The sequence below is a fragment of the Hyalella azteca genome, unplaced genomic scaffold, assembly GCF_000764305.2.
Source record: "Hyalella azteca isolate HAZT.00-mixed unplaced genomic scaffold, Hazt_2.0.2 contig8468, whole genome shotgun sequence".
NCBI lineage: Eukaryota > Metazoa > Arthropoda > Malacostraca > Amphipoda > Hyalellidae > Hyalella > Hyalella azteca.
Genome location: NW_025938560.1, coordinates 25,126 through 41,452, shown reverse-complemented (window position 1 = coordinate 41,452; position 16,327 = coordinate 25,126). Strand labels below are relative to the sequence as shown.

Below are 16,327 nucleotides of genomic sequence, written 5' to 3'. Positions count from 1 at the left end.
AGCAGCATCCGTAGAGTTGCGGCTGGGGAGATGCTGGCCGAGAACTATGGACCGGTGTTCACCCATCACACCCTGGAGCAGCGTCAGCGCAAGCTCCTGTCCCGATACTGGTTCAGGTGCGATTGATAACTCGATAGATGTGCAATTTGTTGGCAGAAATAATCTTGTTAGATTTTTTTAATCTTGTAAGATTTAGACATTTTTGTCTAAATAAACATATTCATTAGACAATTCACTTATGAGCGAAACGATAGAAAATCAGAACCTTGTCGACATGATTTACGAGGGTTGATCCCTTAAGCTTGAGTTTTGAGCATTTAGACATTTTTGTGATCTTGTAATCTCCATGCATCTTTTTTTCTAAGTAGTAATCTTGTAAGATTTTTGACTTTATTCATTAGAACTTTTTTCCATTAAAGCAATATTTTAGATCGCTCGTCTTGTAACATCTCTATTAAACATCAATTTTATTAAAATGCCTCATCTGATTTGTTAATGTCGTATGATACTTCTCCCCAATCTGCTTATTGTCTTTTAGACTCATAAAACATGCCAGTCCTGCCTAATAAAATATTTGCGACACATAACGTAATGCTGCGTTCTACATCCCAATTACATAAATCCCATTTACAAATCTTGCCAGGGAATAAAATTTAATAATGATAGTTTAGAATTACGCCTAATTAATTAATTCCCGACAAGTGATTGCCAGCAATAATAATTAGCAACAGCATCGCTGCTTTAAGAGCAAGCCATCGATATCTTATGTGTGCTGTTCTTCATAGAAACTGTCATCCAGGATGATGCTATAATGCATTTATATTTATGTAACATGAAAGAGATGAGTGACTACATATGATCCTTTGAGCCTTCAATATTCATATCAGGTTTAAATTCGCGTAGTCCTCTAAAGTTCCTCCAGCCAGTCAGCCGTGACCAGTTAGCGTGAGTCAAGAATGATAGTGAGTAGGTGAAATTCTCAAATGTTCAATGCTCTTTTAAAAAGTGATAGAATCATGCAACCCAGTCACAGGAGGCCCTCAGTGATCAACGCTTTCAGTGAAATATGTCCTCCGACATCTGATTTGCATCCTCTGTGCAATATGGCCTCAATGCAATATGTCCTCAGTGTAATATGTCCTCTGTGCAATATTTCCTCAATGCAATATGTCCTCAGTGTAATATGTCCTCAGTGTAATATGTGCTCAATGCATATGTCCTCAGTGAAATATGTCCTCAATGCATATGTCCTCAGTGTAATATGTCCTCAGTGTAATATGTCCTCAATGCATATGTCCTCAGTGTAATATGTCCTCAGTGTAATATGTCCTCAGTGTAATATGTCTTCAGTGCATATGTCCTCAGTGTAATATGTTCTCAGTGTAATATGTCCTCAGTGTAATATGTCCTCAGTGTAATATGTCCTAAGTGCAATATGTCCTCAGTGTAATATGTCCTCTGTGCAATATGTCCTCAATGCAATATGTCCTCAGTGTAATATGTCCTCAATGCATATGTCCTCAGTGTAATATGTCCTCANGGCTGCTGGATAATAGCATCGTTGCAATTATATAGTTTCACTCTACTGAGGAATCATCAATTCTGTCTTTGTCTGTTATGACAGCTCTTGTTCTGCACATCTCTGCCATCTTAAGTTATATAGAATAAAAATTAAACATAAGAAATACTAAAAATTATCGATTTCAGTTTCATCATTGATGACAGTTTAAATAAAAGGGATTATGAACTTATCAGGAATTAATCGACCTCATAAATTCCTTGATTACAGAAAATTCAATTCATTAAACTGATAACATTGCGAATGTGGAGGTATAAGAAAATCTCTTACACATGCGAGATTTATTTATTATTAGAATGCATTAGTATGAGGAAAATATACAGTAATACGAATTATTACTAACAAATAAACAAAAGAGTTTCGGTCGACAGGTCGGCACGCCGTGGCAGCGCGCGACGTGGCACCTGGCGAGCTGCTGGTGGCAGAGGAGCCTTACGCTGCGGTCGTGGCCAGGGGCATGGCGGGCACCTACTGCACCTCCTGCTGCAGGAGGTGAGGTGCTGCAGGAGGTGAGGTGCTGCAGGAGGTGAGGTGCTGGTATTTGTTTGGGACATAGCAGTCCCAGGCCACGATGGATCGCCGCCTCTGATTGTCGTTCATCCGCCCTCATTTGGGCCACCTGATGCACGATGCTGTAGCTTGCTTCTCGCCGCTGGTAGTGTTGCAGGGGAGGTCGAGCTGGGATTGTGCCCAGGAACACGTCCAGTTGTCTCTTGAAGGTCTCCAGGGTGAACTCACCCTCTCTTAGATCCTTTGGTAGGGCGTTGAACAGCCTCGGCCCTGCCACGGAAAGTGATCCTTCCCGCAGGGATTGAAATCTGACTGCGGATCTGTTACGTAGTGGGGGGATCTTGCACAGTCTCCTCCTTCTCTCGTTGTGATATGTCTCAATCCTGAAGGTCTCGCTCTCGAAGTTTGGCACCATTCCGGTTATCATTTTGCTGCCGGAGGTGAGGTGCTGTAGGAGGTGAGGTGCTGTAGAAGGTGAGGTGCTGCAGGAGGTGAGGTGCTGCAGGAGGTGAGGTGCTGCAGGAGGTGAGGTGCTGCAGGAGGTGAGGTGCTGCAGGAGGTGAGGTGCTGTNATATGTCCTCAGTGAAATATGTCCTCTGTGCAATATGTCCTCAGTGTAATATGTCCTCAGTGTAATCTGTCTCTTATACACATCTACACAACTTTGTTGCCCAGATGATTCATAAAAGTTGCTCAAAGTTTGCCATCACTTGAAATGCCGATCTTTCGATGTGAGTAATTAGCTTATATATAAAATGATGCATATTCTATAATTTCTTTCTGTCATTTAAGTTAATTTTCCTCAATCCTAATTAAGGCTGTTCGCCGCTGTCCCGTGTCCGGTCTGCTGCGGAGTCGCTTTCTGTACCACAGCCTGCCGAGACGCTGGCATGGACGCACACAGGTCAGATTTGCTACATAAACGTAAACATGCAACATGCGTATTTAATATCAGTTCCCAATTTAACTAATTTAATTAAAGTTTCAATTTAACTGATTTAATTCTAGTTCCAATTTAAATGGGTTTCAGTTTCCCAATTCGCAAGTTGGTTCAAACTCGGTACGGCTTCACTAAAGGACTTTGATATTTTAATTAGCGTTGAAGCTTTCTGATGTTTGCTGATTTTTGTATGTTTATGCCAAATGTGAGTAAATGTTGTACAGTAGGAAAGTTGGTTCAACATCAGTACGGCTTCATGAAAGGACTTTGATATTTTTATTAGCGTTGAAGCTGACTTCTGTGTATGTTTGCTGATTTTCGTTCATTTATGCCAACTGTGAGTAAATGTTGTACAGTGGAACACCGCCTAACGAACGATCTGCCTTGCGACCAAACAATCGAGCGCACAGACAAGTCTGAAAAATTGTGCTCCGCTGTACGCCCCCGGGCACTGCAAAACCATTGGATCGGCATAAAAACTGTCCAAACCTATCGATTATAAATTGGATATTATTATGAAATATATGCGGCCGGCATGAGGTTGTTGACTTGACCAAGGAATGTGAACAAATTTAGCGCGACCTACCTTTACAGTGGAAGGCATGATAAAATTAATTAATTATAGAAAATAACCTTTACCACCTAATTAGTAAAGGAAAGAAAACGTCTTAGAAAAATAAATTTTGTCAATGGGTTTAGTGTTCATGAGAACACAGCAATCTTGCACAAATTGACGCGTTCTGCAACCCGGTGTAAGTCCTCTGATTTGGGAGCATGAGCTTCACCTGCCCAGCGCAAGCCAGCCAGGTAGCACAGAGAAACTTATGCGCCCATTTTCGTGCCGCCTACAACTGATTTTAGTGCAATTTTTACACCAAAATTTACTGTAGAAAATAAGAACAAGCCGAATATTTGGGTCTAAATTCTAGGAAAGTCTTAATTAAATTAATACTACATGGATCAGCGTCCATTTCCATAATTTCCATAAGAAAAATAGATTCGTTTGATAATCGAACCGCTTTTAGAACCGAGTTCCTGCACGAATTAAGTTCGTAAGGAGCGTTCGTTCCTCTTTTTATCATCATGGATTAATTTCAGTTGATAAAATTTTGTGCAGGCAATTCGACCGGCAATGCTCTCTTTTCTGTTATGTTTGCCTTTTGAAGCAACTTTGATAGTGAAGTCTAATTATTTTCGAAATACATGAAATCTAAGAACCTCTAAACTCTCGAGTTGATCCAATTATCAACTTTATAATAAAACTTATAATATATAAGTATAAATAAAAGTATATAATAACTACTAAGGATTTAATAAAACTTCTAATTATAATTTTTTATATATACTTGATCGACGGGATAATGAATAAATCAGGTACATTCCATGCATAATTGAATAACGAGTGACATTAAATGCAGGCTGGAGTGCCCTTTTCTGGACCTGCTACACGCCTCTGGGATGTCCCTCAACGGTTACCTCGCTCTCAGGATCATCACGTGCCGTCCTCTGCAATATTATTTGCAGGTGAGTCGCGGTAGGAGTGATTCTGTCATGAAGTGAATCACGAGTTGCAGAAGTCACAGCTGAGCTCAAATTTTTGTTCCGGTAGAGTTACAAAAAAAAAATAATCTGGGTGAAGTGAGTCGTTGCATGCTGTGAAGTGAGCCCCAAGTAAGATGTGTCATTGCTCGCGAAATTTAATTGGATTTTGATTAAAACTCGCGCGAAGGTCGTAATTGAAAGAGCAAGTCTTACTATAAAATTAATCACGACCTAAAATCATATGTAGTTGGATAAAAACACCATAGTTGAAGATGTTCCTTAGTTATGAAAGTCCACACCTGTTCTTAAGACCAGCACTCAAGATATTGCTAGGTATTGGGACAACAACAATATTGATGTTTTTCTTCTATACTCTTCGACTTAACGTTTCTGTAGTGCGTGTCAAACAATATCCCTTGTGAGTCTAGTCACGAAAAATTCATAAATCAGCAACAGGCCATGGGCCTATTTCTTCAATACCGACACCTATTCTATTCTAATAGGTACGGTAAACACACGCTTCCCGTCCGCAGCTTAGAAGAGCCCTACGGCAAACAGGTCTTCTGGAGCCTGTGGACGGTACACCAGGAAAAGACCAGGAACTGCTGGTGCCTTCTGCCAAGCATCCGCACGACCCCAGCAGCTACCTCTCCGTCTACAGTCTTGTAGGGCTCGAAAAACAGAGAGAACCTCTGGACTTCCTGCAGAGAACTCTCATGGCGGTGCTGCTGCTGAAGGTGTTGCAGAGGTCCGGCTACTTCGGTCCGTGGTGCGATGACAGTGGGTGTCCATGAAGTTTACCTTCAACTGCATTAAAATCCGTAGATTATTTATTCGTTTCAATTATAATTTGCTGGATATGTTATACTTTGGCATGGAAAATTTTCATGTCTGTAGTTTATTTCGAATGTCACATTCTGTGAAATACAATAGTTAGAGAAAAAATAAATGAACAAGTCATGAACAAACAAATTATATTCGCTGAAGCATTCCATGGTAGGCTATTTTATTCATGAGGTCAGGCTATTTTAGTATGTTATAAATAGGTATGAATTCTTTCTGAGTTTGATGTCAAGAATGAGTCAGGATTAAGAGTCCTTGAAGAATGAGTCCTTCAGCAATCATTTTTGAATGAGCCAACGGTGCCTGATGCCGTGACCACTTCATGCCGAATGGCGGTAAACAAACACCTTTAAATTCGAAATACTGGCTCGAAATATTTAGAGAATTCCACTGATTTTGACGCATCGGAACCTTATCTGACGCTGTTAGGTGAGACGCATATCGGAACGAGTGATTAGCGCCTGCCAGTAGGGATGTTTATTATAAACAGGTAATATAGTTTCCTCGATTTAGTTGTAGAGAAATTTTTAAATACATTAAAACATACTAAAGTTTTAGTTTTTAATTTTTTATTCGAGGTTCTGGAATATTAATTTTAATTTTATTTTTATGCAGCTCCGGCAGATGCAGATGCAAACGATGAAGAGCTGTACATCGGCGCACTGCTGCTACGCAACTTACAGCTGCTGCAGTTCAACGCTCACGAGGTGCATGATGCTTCCGCCCTAAGACGATCGTGTCGACTTTCGTATTATTGTTGACATTTTATACGCACATTTACGATCAAAATTTAGCAAATCTGTTGATCTATGATAATTTACGATCTTGTGATCTTTGCTAGACTTAATTTTCAATTGTCAATTGAGGCAATTCTATTTTTGATACAACATTGAAGGCGTCTGCAATTCAAGAATAAATAACATGGAAATAAATTTGCTTCTTGCTGCTAATTAGAGCAATCATGAGGATTGATTTTCCGACTTTTTGAAATAAGCGGATAATTTTCTTACGGCCTGAGTGGGTTTACGAGCATCAAAAATGAAGGTTTCTCGTACAGTCGTAAGGCCAGATTCTCGTCTCTATGGACGACGTGACTGCGTTTAAAATAATCATTATCGGCCTACACGTTGGTTTCGCTTGCGTATTTATAAACTTATTTTTAAAAATACATCAATCGAAATGATTTTTGCAAATTACGACTTTGAAATCATGAGTTAAACGATGTTGCAAGTAGCGTTCAGAGCCGCAAGAACTTCATACTTTTAATTGATTGTGCTTTCTTAGATGTTGATAATCTGTCTTTATAACTTGCTTAAAAAAATTTCAAGCATTCATGAACAGAATTTTTGCATTTACCGCGTTGCAGGTTAGCAGCATGGTATTCTTGAGCGATCCTCCGGTATTCAAGAAAAGCAAAAGTTTGTACGTGGGCATAGCAGTGTATCCTACAGTGGCTTTCTTCAACCACTCCTGTTTTCCTGCCGTCGCCAGGTAAAATTGACGCTATAATATCTCTAAAAGAACTTCACTTGGAAACTCGCTATAATGAGGCTAATGATCCTAATTAAGTAGTTTTAAGAGTTAAAGGAGTTTTGCGTTGGTTGCATTCACAATTAAAATCTAAAGCAGAACTGAGCGACAGTCGTGCAATGAAGTGCTGGAAGATAAGATTTTCGCCGTTTAAATTTGCTGAAATATGGTGGTATCTTTGATGAGCTTCACTTTCAAAATAAAATATAATAGCAAAGTTGAAATTCTTGCTTCATTGAGTGAAGGACTTTTTCTCTACACTATAATATTTTACTTTTCGCAAAAGCAAAGTCAACTAAAAATAACATGTGCTGACTTCACTAACTTCTAACTAATTTTAAAAACCGCCAATGTTATATTATTGATGAATCATAACAAACACTCACGCCTCATGGGCAGACATTCATTTGCATGTTCTGTATAATTTCTATAAGTAATAAATATATAATTACAGAAACTTGCAATGTGTTAAAGCATAGTCCACACTCTTTTTCTTTTCATTCTTTTCTTGCCCCTTTCTTTTGGCTTACACCGCGCGAATAAGACACAAAATTGCGCACCTTCACCTCGTCTCTCCTTTGGCTCAGTCTTTTCTCTTGTCTCGGCCATATTTCTGTCTCGTCTTTGCTCTTGCACCTGTATAAATTCTTTTATTCTCTATCACATTCTTATATTTCCTTTTTACCCTGAATTCTCTTGTAGTTTCTAAATCATGCCTGTTACCTCTTAAAATTATTTGACTAATAAGTTTTCCCATTTCTGAAGTGATGTGTTTTAATTGCGGCTAAAATTGTCAATTTGATACATCAGCAATGGAATACTCCTTCACTTTGTAATAAAGTTTTCCTTAGAATCTAAATCGTGCTAACGTTCGCATACTGCCATCCTCGACCCTCTTCCCCACACAGTCATCCCTCAACCCTCTTCCCCACACAGTCATTCCTCAACCCTCTTCCCCACACAATCAATTGTCCGCACAATATCTTCAACAAATAATTTCTTCATATCTTCACCGGTAAGAATATTTTTCACCCACGCGGCCCTATAGCACACATGCCTGGCAGCCTGGCAACCGAAGGGAAGGTTTGGAGCAGACGAGATTTGGATGTCACAACAATATTATTTTATTTAATTAAGCATCAATATACTGCCTCTTAAGTGTGTAAATTTAAAGTTCAAGTTAACATGCATCTTAATTGATTATTTCCTTATTTTTCGCGCTCAAATTTATTTGGCAGGATATTGATTGTTACTGAGTGTGTTCATTTCATTAATATGTAGAATATTTCAAATATTGAAGTATGTTAAATAAGCAATTTCCAACTCACGTGATGTTTGCTTCCCATAGTTAAATAGTCATTTTCCTATTGACATTTTGCGTACTATATTTCGTCGCTCCGCTTGCAAACTCCGGACTCGCTATCGAGCCGCTGCTGTCATCCGAGTTGACGGAACACGCCGCTTATCAGCGTTCCGAATATGATTTATTCATTTTTAATAATAAGAAACACTTTAAGAGCAGGTTACTATGCGCGATATTCATTTTAAGTACGTGCTTCCGATATTCCGCATCTCTAGCTCGCACGTTCGAATGTGAGGACTTATATTGTGAACTGAGAAGCTGTGATTTGAATGATTTATTTCCTTGAAATGAGTGCATTAAGCATTTTTGACATCTCGTGCATTGCTCCCAGCGAGGAGAGTTCAAAATTTTATTTCAGCGGTACAGTCTGCCAGTGTGCCTGCTGCTTTGCACCAGCGGTACAGTCAGGCAGTGCACCTGTTACTTTGTATCTGTTACTTTGTACCTGCTGTACCTGCCGTATTGCACTGAAGGTGCCTTCTGGTGTTGAATCTAATAAAATTTGCATGTACTACATATTAATCTGTGCACGAAACATGACGTGTCATCTCTTGACAGACATTTTGAAGGCAAGCGTATGATGGTGAGCAGCATCCGTAGAGTTGCGGCTGGGGAGATGCTGGCCGAGAACTATGGACCGGTGTTCACCCATCACACCCTGGAGCAGCGTCAGCGCAAGCTACTGTCTCGATACTGGTTCAGGTGCGCTTGATAACTCGTTAGACGTGCAATTTCTGGGTACTTATTTTTGTAAGTTTTTATTACTTTATTCATTGGAACTTTTTTCTATTAAACCAACATTTTAGATCACTCATCTTGCAACATCTCTATTAAATTTCAATTTCATTTAAATGCCTCATATGATTTGTTAAGGTCTTGTGATTATTCTCCCCATTTTGCTCATTGTCTTATGAAATGATTAAACATGTCAGTCTTGCCTAGTAAAATATTTGCGACACCTATCGTAATGCTGCTTTCTACATCCCAATTACACAATTGTCATTTATAAATCTTGCCAGGGAATAAAATTCCTATAATGGTAGTTTAGAATTAGCAACGCAGTTGACTAGCAACAGCATCGCTGCTTTAAGAGCAAGCCATCGATATCTTATGTGTGCTGTTCTTCATAGAAACTGTCATCCAGGATGATGCTATAATGCATTTATATTTATGTAACATGAAAGAGATGAATGATTCCATATGATCCTTTGAGCCTTAAATATTCACTTCAGGTTTAAATTCGTTTAGTCCTCCAAAGTTCCTCCCGCCAGTCAGACGCGACCAATTAGAGTGAGTCAGGAACGATAGTGAGTTGATGAAATTCTTTAATGTTCATTGCTCTTTTAACAAGCGATAGAATCTTGCAACTTAGTCTTAGGAGGCCCTCAGTGCTATGTGCCCTCAATGCAACATGCCTTGAGTGCCCTCACAAACCCCAGTTTTTGCCCTCAGTGTCCGTATGGACTCAGTGCCGACAATACTCTCTCTGCCTCGAGTGCCCTCGTTGCTCGGTGCCCTCAGTGCCCGCATGCACTTAGTACCCTCTATAAACTCACTACTCACAATCCCCTCGCAAAAACCACAGTGCCGGCAGTGCCGCGACACCCAAAGCCTTCTGTAGTATTACGTTCTGTAGAAAAAGCCTGAGTCACGTACAGCGAAACGTTTGTCACGTGCCACGCTCTGTATGCATGCTTATCAGACGAAGTTTGATAATGAATGTCAGGCGAATGTTGTGTTCGAATGTCATAATGTGCATAGTCATGACTGCTTTTATTTCAGTTTTATGCAATACACGAGGCATGATATATGAAATACGATACGAGGCACAATGCGCGGCATGAAAAGGCATAATGCGTGACGTACTTCGATTTACTTGCATTGCATATATTATTTTAAATTAATGCTTTTATCGTCCAGTGACCGTGGAAAAATTTAGCAGCCTCGCAGTTATTTGATTTATGAAGACAATTGAACTTCACGGTCCTGGAATAAATTAGCGACAACCGAATGTTTCATGAACAACATCATAAACATTCCAATAACAATATCTTCATTCATTCTTCAGTTTTTCAATTAATAGAATTATAAAGAGATAGAAGATATGTATGTTCTATGAACTGCCAACTGCATGTAACCAATGAACTGCCAAGCAAAGAATATTAAATGTGAGGTCAATGGAAACCCGCTCCAGCTGATGAGAAACGTAATTTAGTTAGTAATTTGGTAATCATTTATCCATCTGCAATTGATCATTGATTATGAGAACAATCTTGTCAATCACAATTATACGTAAATCCTGGAGTAAAGATCAGAGGACAAGGGCTTTTTGGGAGCTGTGGGCATATCGCTATGGGCCGTTCAGATGCCCTGTGAGAAGCCATGGGCATCTCTAACAAAATTTAAGGTTTGCTAGAGACTCCGCGACACTCTATCATACCTCTACAGCCTCTTTGGCCTGCACTCTACAGAATAATTTGAATTTCTCACGTAATAATAAAATTTTAAGCAATAATTACTTATATTGAGCTTTTAAGATTAAAGTGTGTCTGTGAAAATCGATCATCAATTTATAAAATAAACACAAGTCTTGAGAGCAGCGCTGTGTTTGTGTTAAAGCTTGGGTGCATACTAAGCAAGCTATATTGCAACCACGCATTAAATGACGGCGCATAAATTGAACTCCTGTACCATCAGTCGAGTGCCGTGTTTTCATAATTGAAAATAATTTCCTACTTCATTGGAACCGGTGAATATAAATAGGCGATCGATCTAAAGTGGAACGATGATCATAGGCATCGCGATGGTAGTAGGTGGCATGATGGTCGTAAGTTCAAATTACACGACTTTTTTTACTTCATGTTTGAAACATCGGTGGGTGGCTGCTGGTGAGCGTGGTAGGAATTCTTGGTACGTTTTATTCATGTTTTAGAATTAAAGTTTATTTAACTTCGTTTTTTCTGCAGTCTTCTTGTCTTATAACTGAAAAAGCTGAATTTTTGTCTGCAGGTGTGAGTGTGAGGCGTGTAGAGGCGGCTGGGGTACTTACCCTGAGCTGGTGCAGCCTCTGCGACTGAAGTGCCCGCACTGTGGCAACGCTTTCACTCCCTGCAACAACAATGATAACAAAAACAACAGCAAAAATAATAGCAGCAACAACAGCAGCAACAGCAGCAGCAACAGCAGTAGCAACAGCCTCAGGAAGAGTAGCAAAAATGATGGCAAGGATAGCAAGGCAGCTGCGTTGTGCTCCTGCTGTCACAAGCCCGTGCCCTTTGAGCAGATGACGGCGGAGATGGCGCTCGCTAAGCAAAGTGAGAGAAAATCTTTGTTTAGAATAATAAAAAAATTAAAAAGCGGCTTCGAAACTCAATAGCCGATTTACGCTGATTTGATTTTAATTTTCGGTGCAGTTAGATTAATCGTTTTAAAGCTTTAAAAATTTCCCGTTACTGTATATATCAAGGATTTGTATTGAAGTACACAATTATTTAAATTTTTACGTGAGCTCTTGTTTGTTGCTCAAGTTTCGCTTCTTATCTGAATATCACAATGAACGAAGAGTGCCATTTAATTTCTGGAAAAAAAATGCATTTTTGTGGTAATACTATTCCTATCAGAATCATGTAATGGTAAAGGTCTTACTTGCTTGATTCAGATTGGGCTGGTAGCGTGTCGTTACGGATTTTGTATGCATAGGCTCACGGATCTTTGGCAGTTGAGGACCTCAATGTAAAACTGTTATTATTCGAATATTTCAAATATTTGTTGCAGGCACCTTTATTATATATCAACACTTTGGCTTAAACTTCGTTGTTTGTAGTAAAGAAAGTTTATTGGGTCCGCCTCACGCCACATGACGGTCCGGTCGGAGGAAACTTTATTCAATGGATAAAACATAAAATATAACATCTAATGCAAAAAAATCTCTAGTATGACCCCTGGGTGTGGATTATTAAATTCAAGAACGTTAAAATATTGAAAATCTACGAATCTTTTATATTATTCAACACAAAAATCATTTGGCATTAAGCTGAACGTAACACTAAGTAACCCAACATTATTTTTGCTACCTATCATCGAACGTAAACTGTTTACTGACCTAATCAATCACATTATTTCCGTCCGTTCTATCATTTGAGTGCTAACGGTTGAACAGCCTGGGACTGCGAAGCGAGGTCGCGGCTCGCATGTCTCTTTGAGAATCAATTTTCGGATGCGATTATTCATTCATTCATGCAAATGCGTTCCAGTTCAGGACCTCTCATGGATTAAGCCTTTGAGGGCCAAAACTGAGCTCGATAATTACTCCATCTGAGATGCGTCTTTTTGCGTACACTTTGATTATCAGCATTTATACACTGTTAGAAAAATTACCGTTAACGGTATTACCGGCGTTTCAGTGGCCGGTCGGCACGTGAAAAGAAACACGGCAGTTTTTATTTTAATTTATCACTAGAAATTCGTAAAACATCTGATAAAAATGGCGAAACAGTTTATTTTCATGGGGCGACCGGCCACTAGAACGCCGGTGGGACCGTCTTTTCACCGTTTTTTCTAACAGTGTAGGTACGATACGTACACAAAGTGATGCGGCTCGAGCTCCGAGCATTCCGCTCAAGTTCCGAGATATACAACTCATGTTGCGAGCAACAGGAGTAAGTGCCGAGAAATACGACTCGGATCCAAAGGTGAAACTCAGAGTGCAATACGATTGCACCTTGAGTGATAAAACAGAAGTTCTGCGCCAAACAATGTATTTCTAAGCGAAACGACAGAAAATCAGAGCTTTATCTACTTGAGTTCGAGGGTTAAGCTCTTAAGCTTGAGTTTCGAGCATTTAGACTCAATTAAGCATTTAGACAGTAAATTAGACTCAATTATTTAAACTCAATTAATTAAGAACTCGAGTAACGAGCATTAAGACTTGAGTTCCTAGGATCAAGCACCTCGACTCGACTTTCGAGTACCTAAACCCAGCTGTTTCGAGCATGAGGATTCGAGTTCTGAGCATTAGAACTCAAGTTCCGAGCATTATGATTTGATTTCCGAGCAATGCGACTTGAATTCGTACACTATATAGAACTCGAGCTTCGAACAATATGACTCAAATCCGTGTAATACCATGTTAATTCCGAGTGATACGGTTTTCAGCGTGCTTAGAACTCTTGGTTTGTGCCCAGATGTAAGCACCTATAGAGCTGCTTTTTTATACGAGTTCAAAACTCTCGATCTACTAAGATACCTTTCTTTAGATCTATTACGTGACCAAAACTTTTCCCTCTGAATAATGTTTCTGGCGCCTTCACTTCTGAATGTTTCGCAAGGTTGAAAATAGCCGCTGACCTGGACCGATTAAGCCCCTTACAGCTTATTAAAAAGGAAGGCTTCATTGTTATGACTAATTACACTAAGTTTTTTTTTCTATAAATGCTGTATATATCTGGGCCTATATGGTATTGGAAACATTCGTACATTTTTTTCATGAACGCTATACCCGCAGTCTAGACCGGCAAGCGCAACACGCTGCTGCCTTGCTCACATCGTACAGATCTCACACTCGGACTAAATATATTTCATGCTCTACAATACCCAATTTGACCATGACACACGATGAGCATGAGTCAAGCTCTACATCACAATGACTCATGCTGTAATATGAGATTTACATCATTTTTAAATGAACTTTACCCTGAGTGAACCTGAGCTTTAAGAAGCCCGGTAAAAACATCCATTCACAATTGTAAACAACTTTATACCTTGAATTAATCACTAAAATATTACACTTCATAAGGCATGCCAAGTATTTCCTCGTATTTTCATATTTTATTATATTCTTGAATGCATTCGCAGCTTATAGTAGTTGTGCGTTGAAACTTAATAGCAAGGTATTAATAATTTAGCTCTTGATTAGTTCACGTTCTCAGTACTTTAATATTGTTGAGTACATAGAATTTAGTTTTGTTAGCTGACATTTCTCTCACGCTAGCTTTGATTCAATTTTCCACACCGGCTCGTGATCCCTCAGAGTTCGCGAGCGGCCAGCGTCACATGGACAGCGGTGACCGGGAGTGCGCTATCAGCGAGCTGACGACGTACGTGACGACGGCGCAGCAACACGTCGCGCTGCCTTACAAAGACGTGCACTTGGCGCTGCAGGCGCTTCGTCTTCTCGTCGCTGCTAGGGGCACCTGCGCCCTTGTCCTGCCTGCTAAATAAACCAACAAAAACTTTATATAAAGATAGTTTAACGTATCAATTTCTAAAAGTGGAATAAAAATTGATATTTGTTAATTAAAGTGGAATATTTATTAATTCCAAAATTGGAAATTACTCTGACTTCATAATTCTCTTCAAATGAGTAACGCAAAACTAATTTCAACGAACTCTAATGAAGATCCGAATTTATTTACGTGATGCCCTTAATGCCATGTATGTATCAATGTCGTAGAGAAAATTAAATTTTGTGAAACATTCATCTTTTACGCTTTGCATGAGCTTGGGCGGTTAATTTCCATGCATGCATGAACACAGTTTGAGAACATCTCCAATGGACAGCTCAAATTGATAACTAAGGCATAACTCTGATGGTTAACTTACAGATAATTCTAATGAATATAATTCTATAATGGATTATTCTAATTGATTATAATAAGATTAGCGTAAACAGGTGGTAGCCCTTCACAAGCGCAGATTAAGCAAAACTATATTGATAAAAAGCACGTGACAGCATTGAAATAAAAATAATTACAATCATTGACAGAAAAAAATTCCCATAGAAATATTTTTAGGATGCTAATTATGAGAGTTTAGTTGCTGTTAACTGAAGTAAATATATTCACTACGTGTTTTCTTTTTCCTTTCAACGTTGATGTGATATTGTTGCGAATGTTGTTGCAGCGAATGATATGCGCATCAGACATGCATGAAAATTGCCTCCTAGGCAAACTGGTGATGTATATGCATGTTCTATCCTCAGAGCAATTTTTGGATCAAGGTTTAGGAAAGATCAATGTGCAAAGCGTTTATCACGGAATCGTGAAGCAATAAATTCGGTATTTATAACTCTTAACTGTTGTCATTTGTGCATTCAATGTATTAGACTTTTAATTTTCAGTAGATGAACGATGTAATTAATTTTAAGAAAGTTTATAACTGGCCGTGGCCGATATGAGCTGGCATGAATCATAAGCTCCAGCACGAATCATAATGATTAGATAGATGAGCTCTAGCACGAATCATAACGTCGATAAAATTACAAGTTAGGAGCGTGGATCTTATTTAAGAGAATGTCTTGGTTATTTCATTTACCTCTTAAGCTCCTGGATTAGTGGTTTGATTCTCGCGACGGCAGGATTTTGTCGGCCTGTAATCCGCTCAGCGATGATGCCGGAGCTCGGCCGACATCGTGTCTTGGACTCGCGATATGTCCGCCTCATCTCTGGCGCTTCATTCCTGCCTTGTTGTTCGTAAATTTAGGCAATGTAGAAAACGTGTGCTAAACTAATATTTTAAATTCTGTATTTAATTTTGGAATATTCAATGCATACAAACATACAAAATGGTGATTATCTGCAAGATTATTTCAAGTCCTGTCTCAACGATTAATTAAAATTTAGGTAATCTAGAAAACGTGTGCACAACATATATTTTATACTCTGTATTTAATTTTGGAATATTTAATGTATAAAGCCGTACAAAATAGCAATTATGTGCAAGATTATGTGCAAGATGATTCAAGTCCTGTCTCAACGATTAATTAAAATTTATGCAGTCTAGAAAAAGTGTGCAAAAGATATATTTAAAACACTGCATCTAGTTTAGGAATATTCAATGCATACAAAGCATACAAAATAGTGGTTACGTACAATATTATTTCAAGTCTGTGCTCAACGTTTAATTATATAGAACTTCGATGCAATAATTATACATTGTTATCACAGAGCTACTACACAAATGACCACCTTGGTTAAATTTTTGAGGTTAAAGTAAAACGACGTGAATAGAACTGCAATTTCA

General features: G+C 38.9%; 1 protein-coding gene across 1 annotated transcript; it reads left to right on the top strand.

Annotated features, from left to right (window-relative positions):
* Nucleotides 1-46: 46 nt before the first annotated feature.
* Nucleotides 47-15,144, top strand: LOC108671779 (SET and MYND domain-containing protein 4). The gene is made up of 10 exons (XM_018159354.2): nucleotides 47-116; nucleotides 1,951-2,071; nucleotides 2,908-2,994; nucleotides 4,449-4,554; nucleotides 5,106-5,352; nucleotides 6,031-6,122; nucleotides 6,782-6,906; nucleotides 8,867-9,010; nucleotides 11,318-11,622; nucleotides 14,337-15,144. The coding sequence occupies exons 1-10, from the start codon at nucleotides 47-49 to the stop codon at nucleotides 14,525-14,527; spliced, it is 1,488 nt and encodes a 495-aa protein (XP_018014843.1). The 3' UTR covers nucleotides 14,528-15,144.
* Nucleotides 15,145-16,327: the final 1,183 nt, after the last annotated feature.

What these genes read in the sequence shown, in the direction of transcription:
- LOC108671779 (XM_018159354.2), top strand. Translation starts at nt 47, where the DNA reads ATGGACCGGTGTTCACCCATCACACCCTGGAGCAGCGTCAGCGCAAGC. An exon ending in TGCACCTCCTGCTGCAGGAG is followed by an intron (nt 2,072 to 2,907) that starts GTGAGGTGCTGC and finishes ATCCTAATTAAG; the next exon opens with GCTGTTCGCCGCTGTCCCGT. An exon ending in GCTGGCATGGACGCACACAG is followed by an intron (nt 2,995 to 4,448) that starts GTCAGATTTGCT and finishes CATTAAATGCAG; the next exon opens with GCTGGAGTGCCCTTTTCTGG.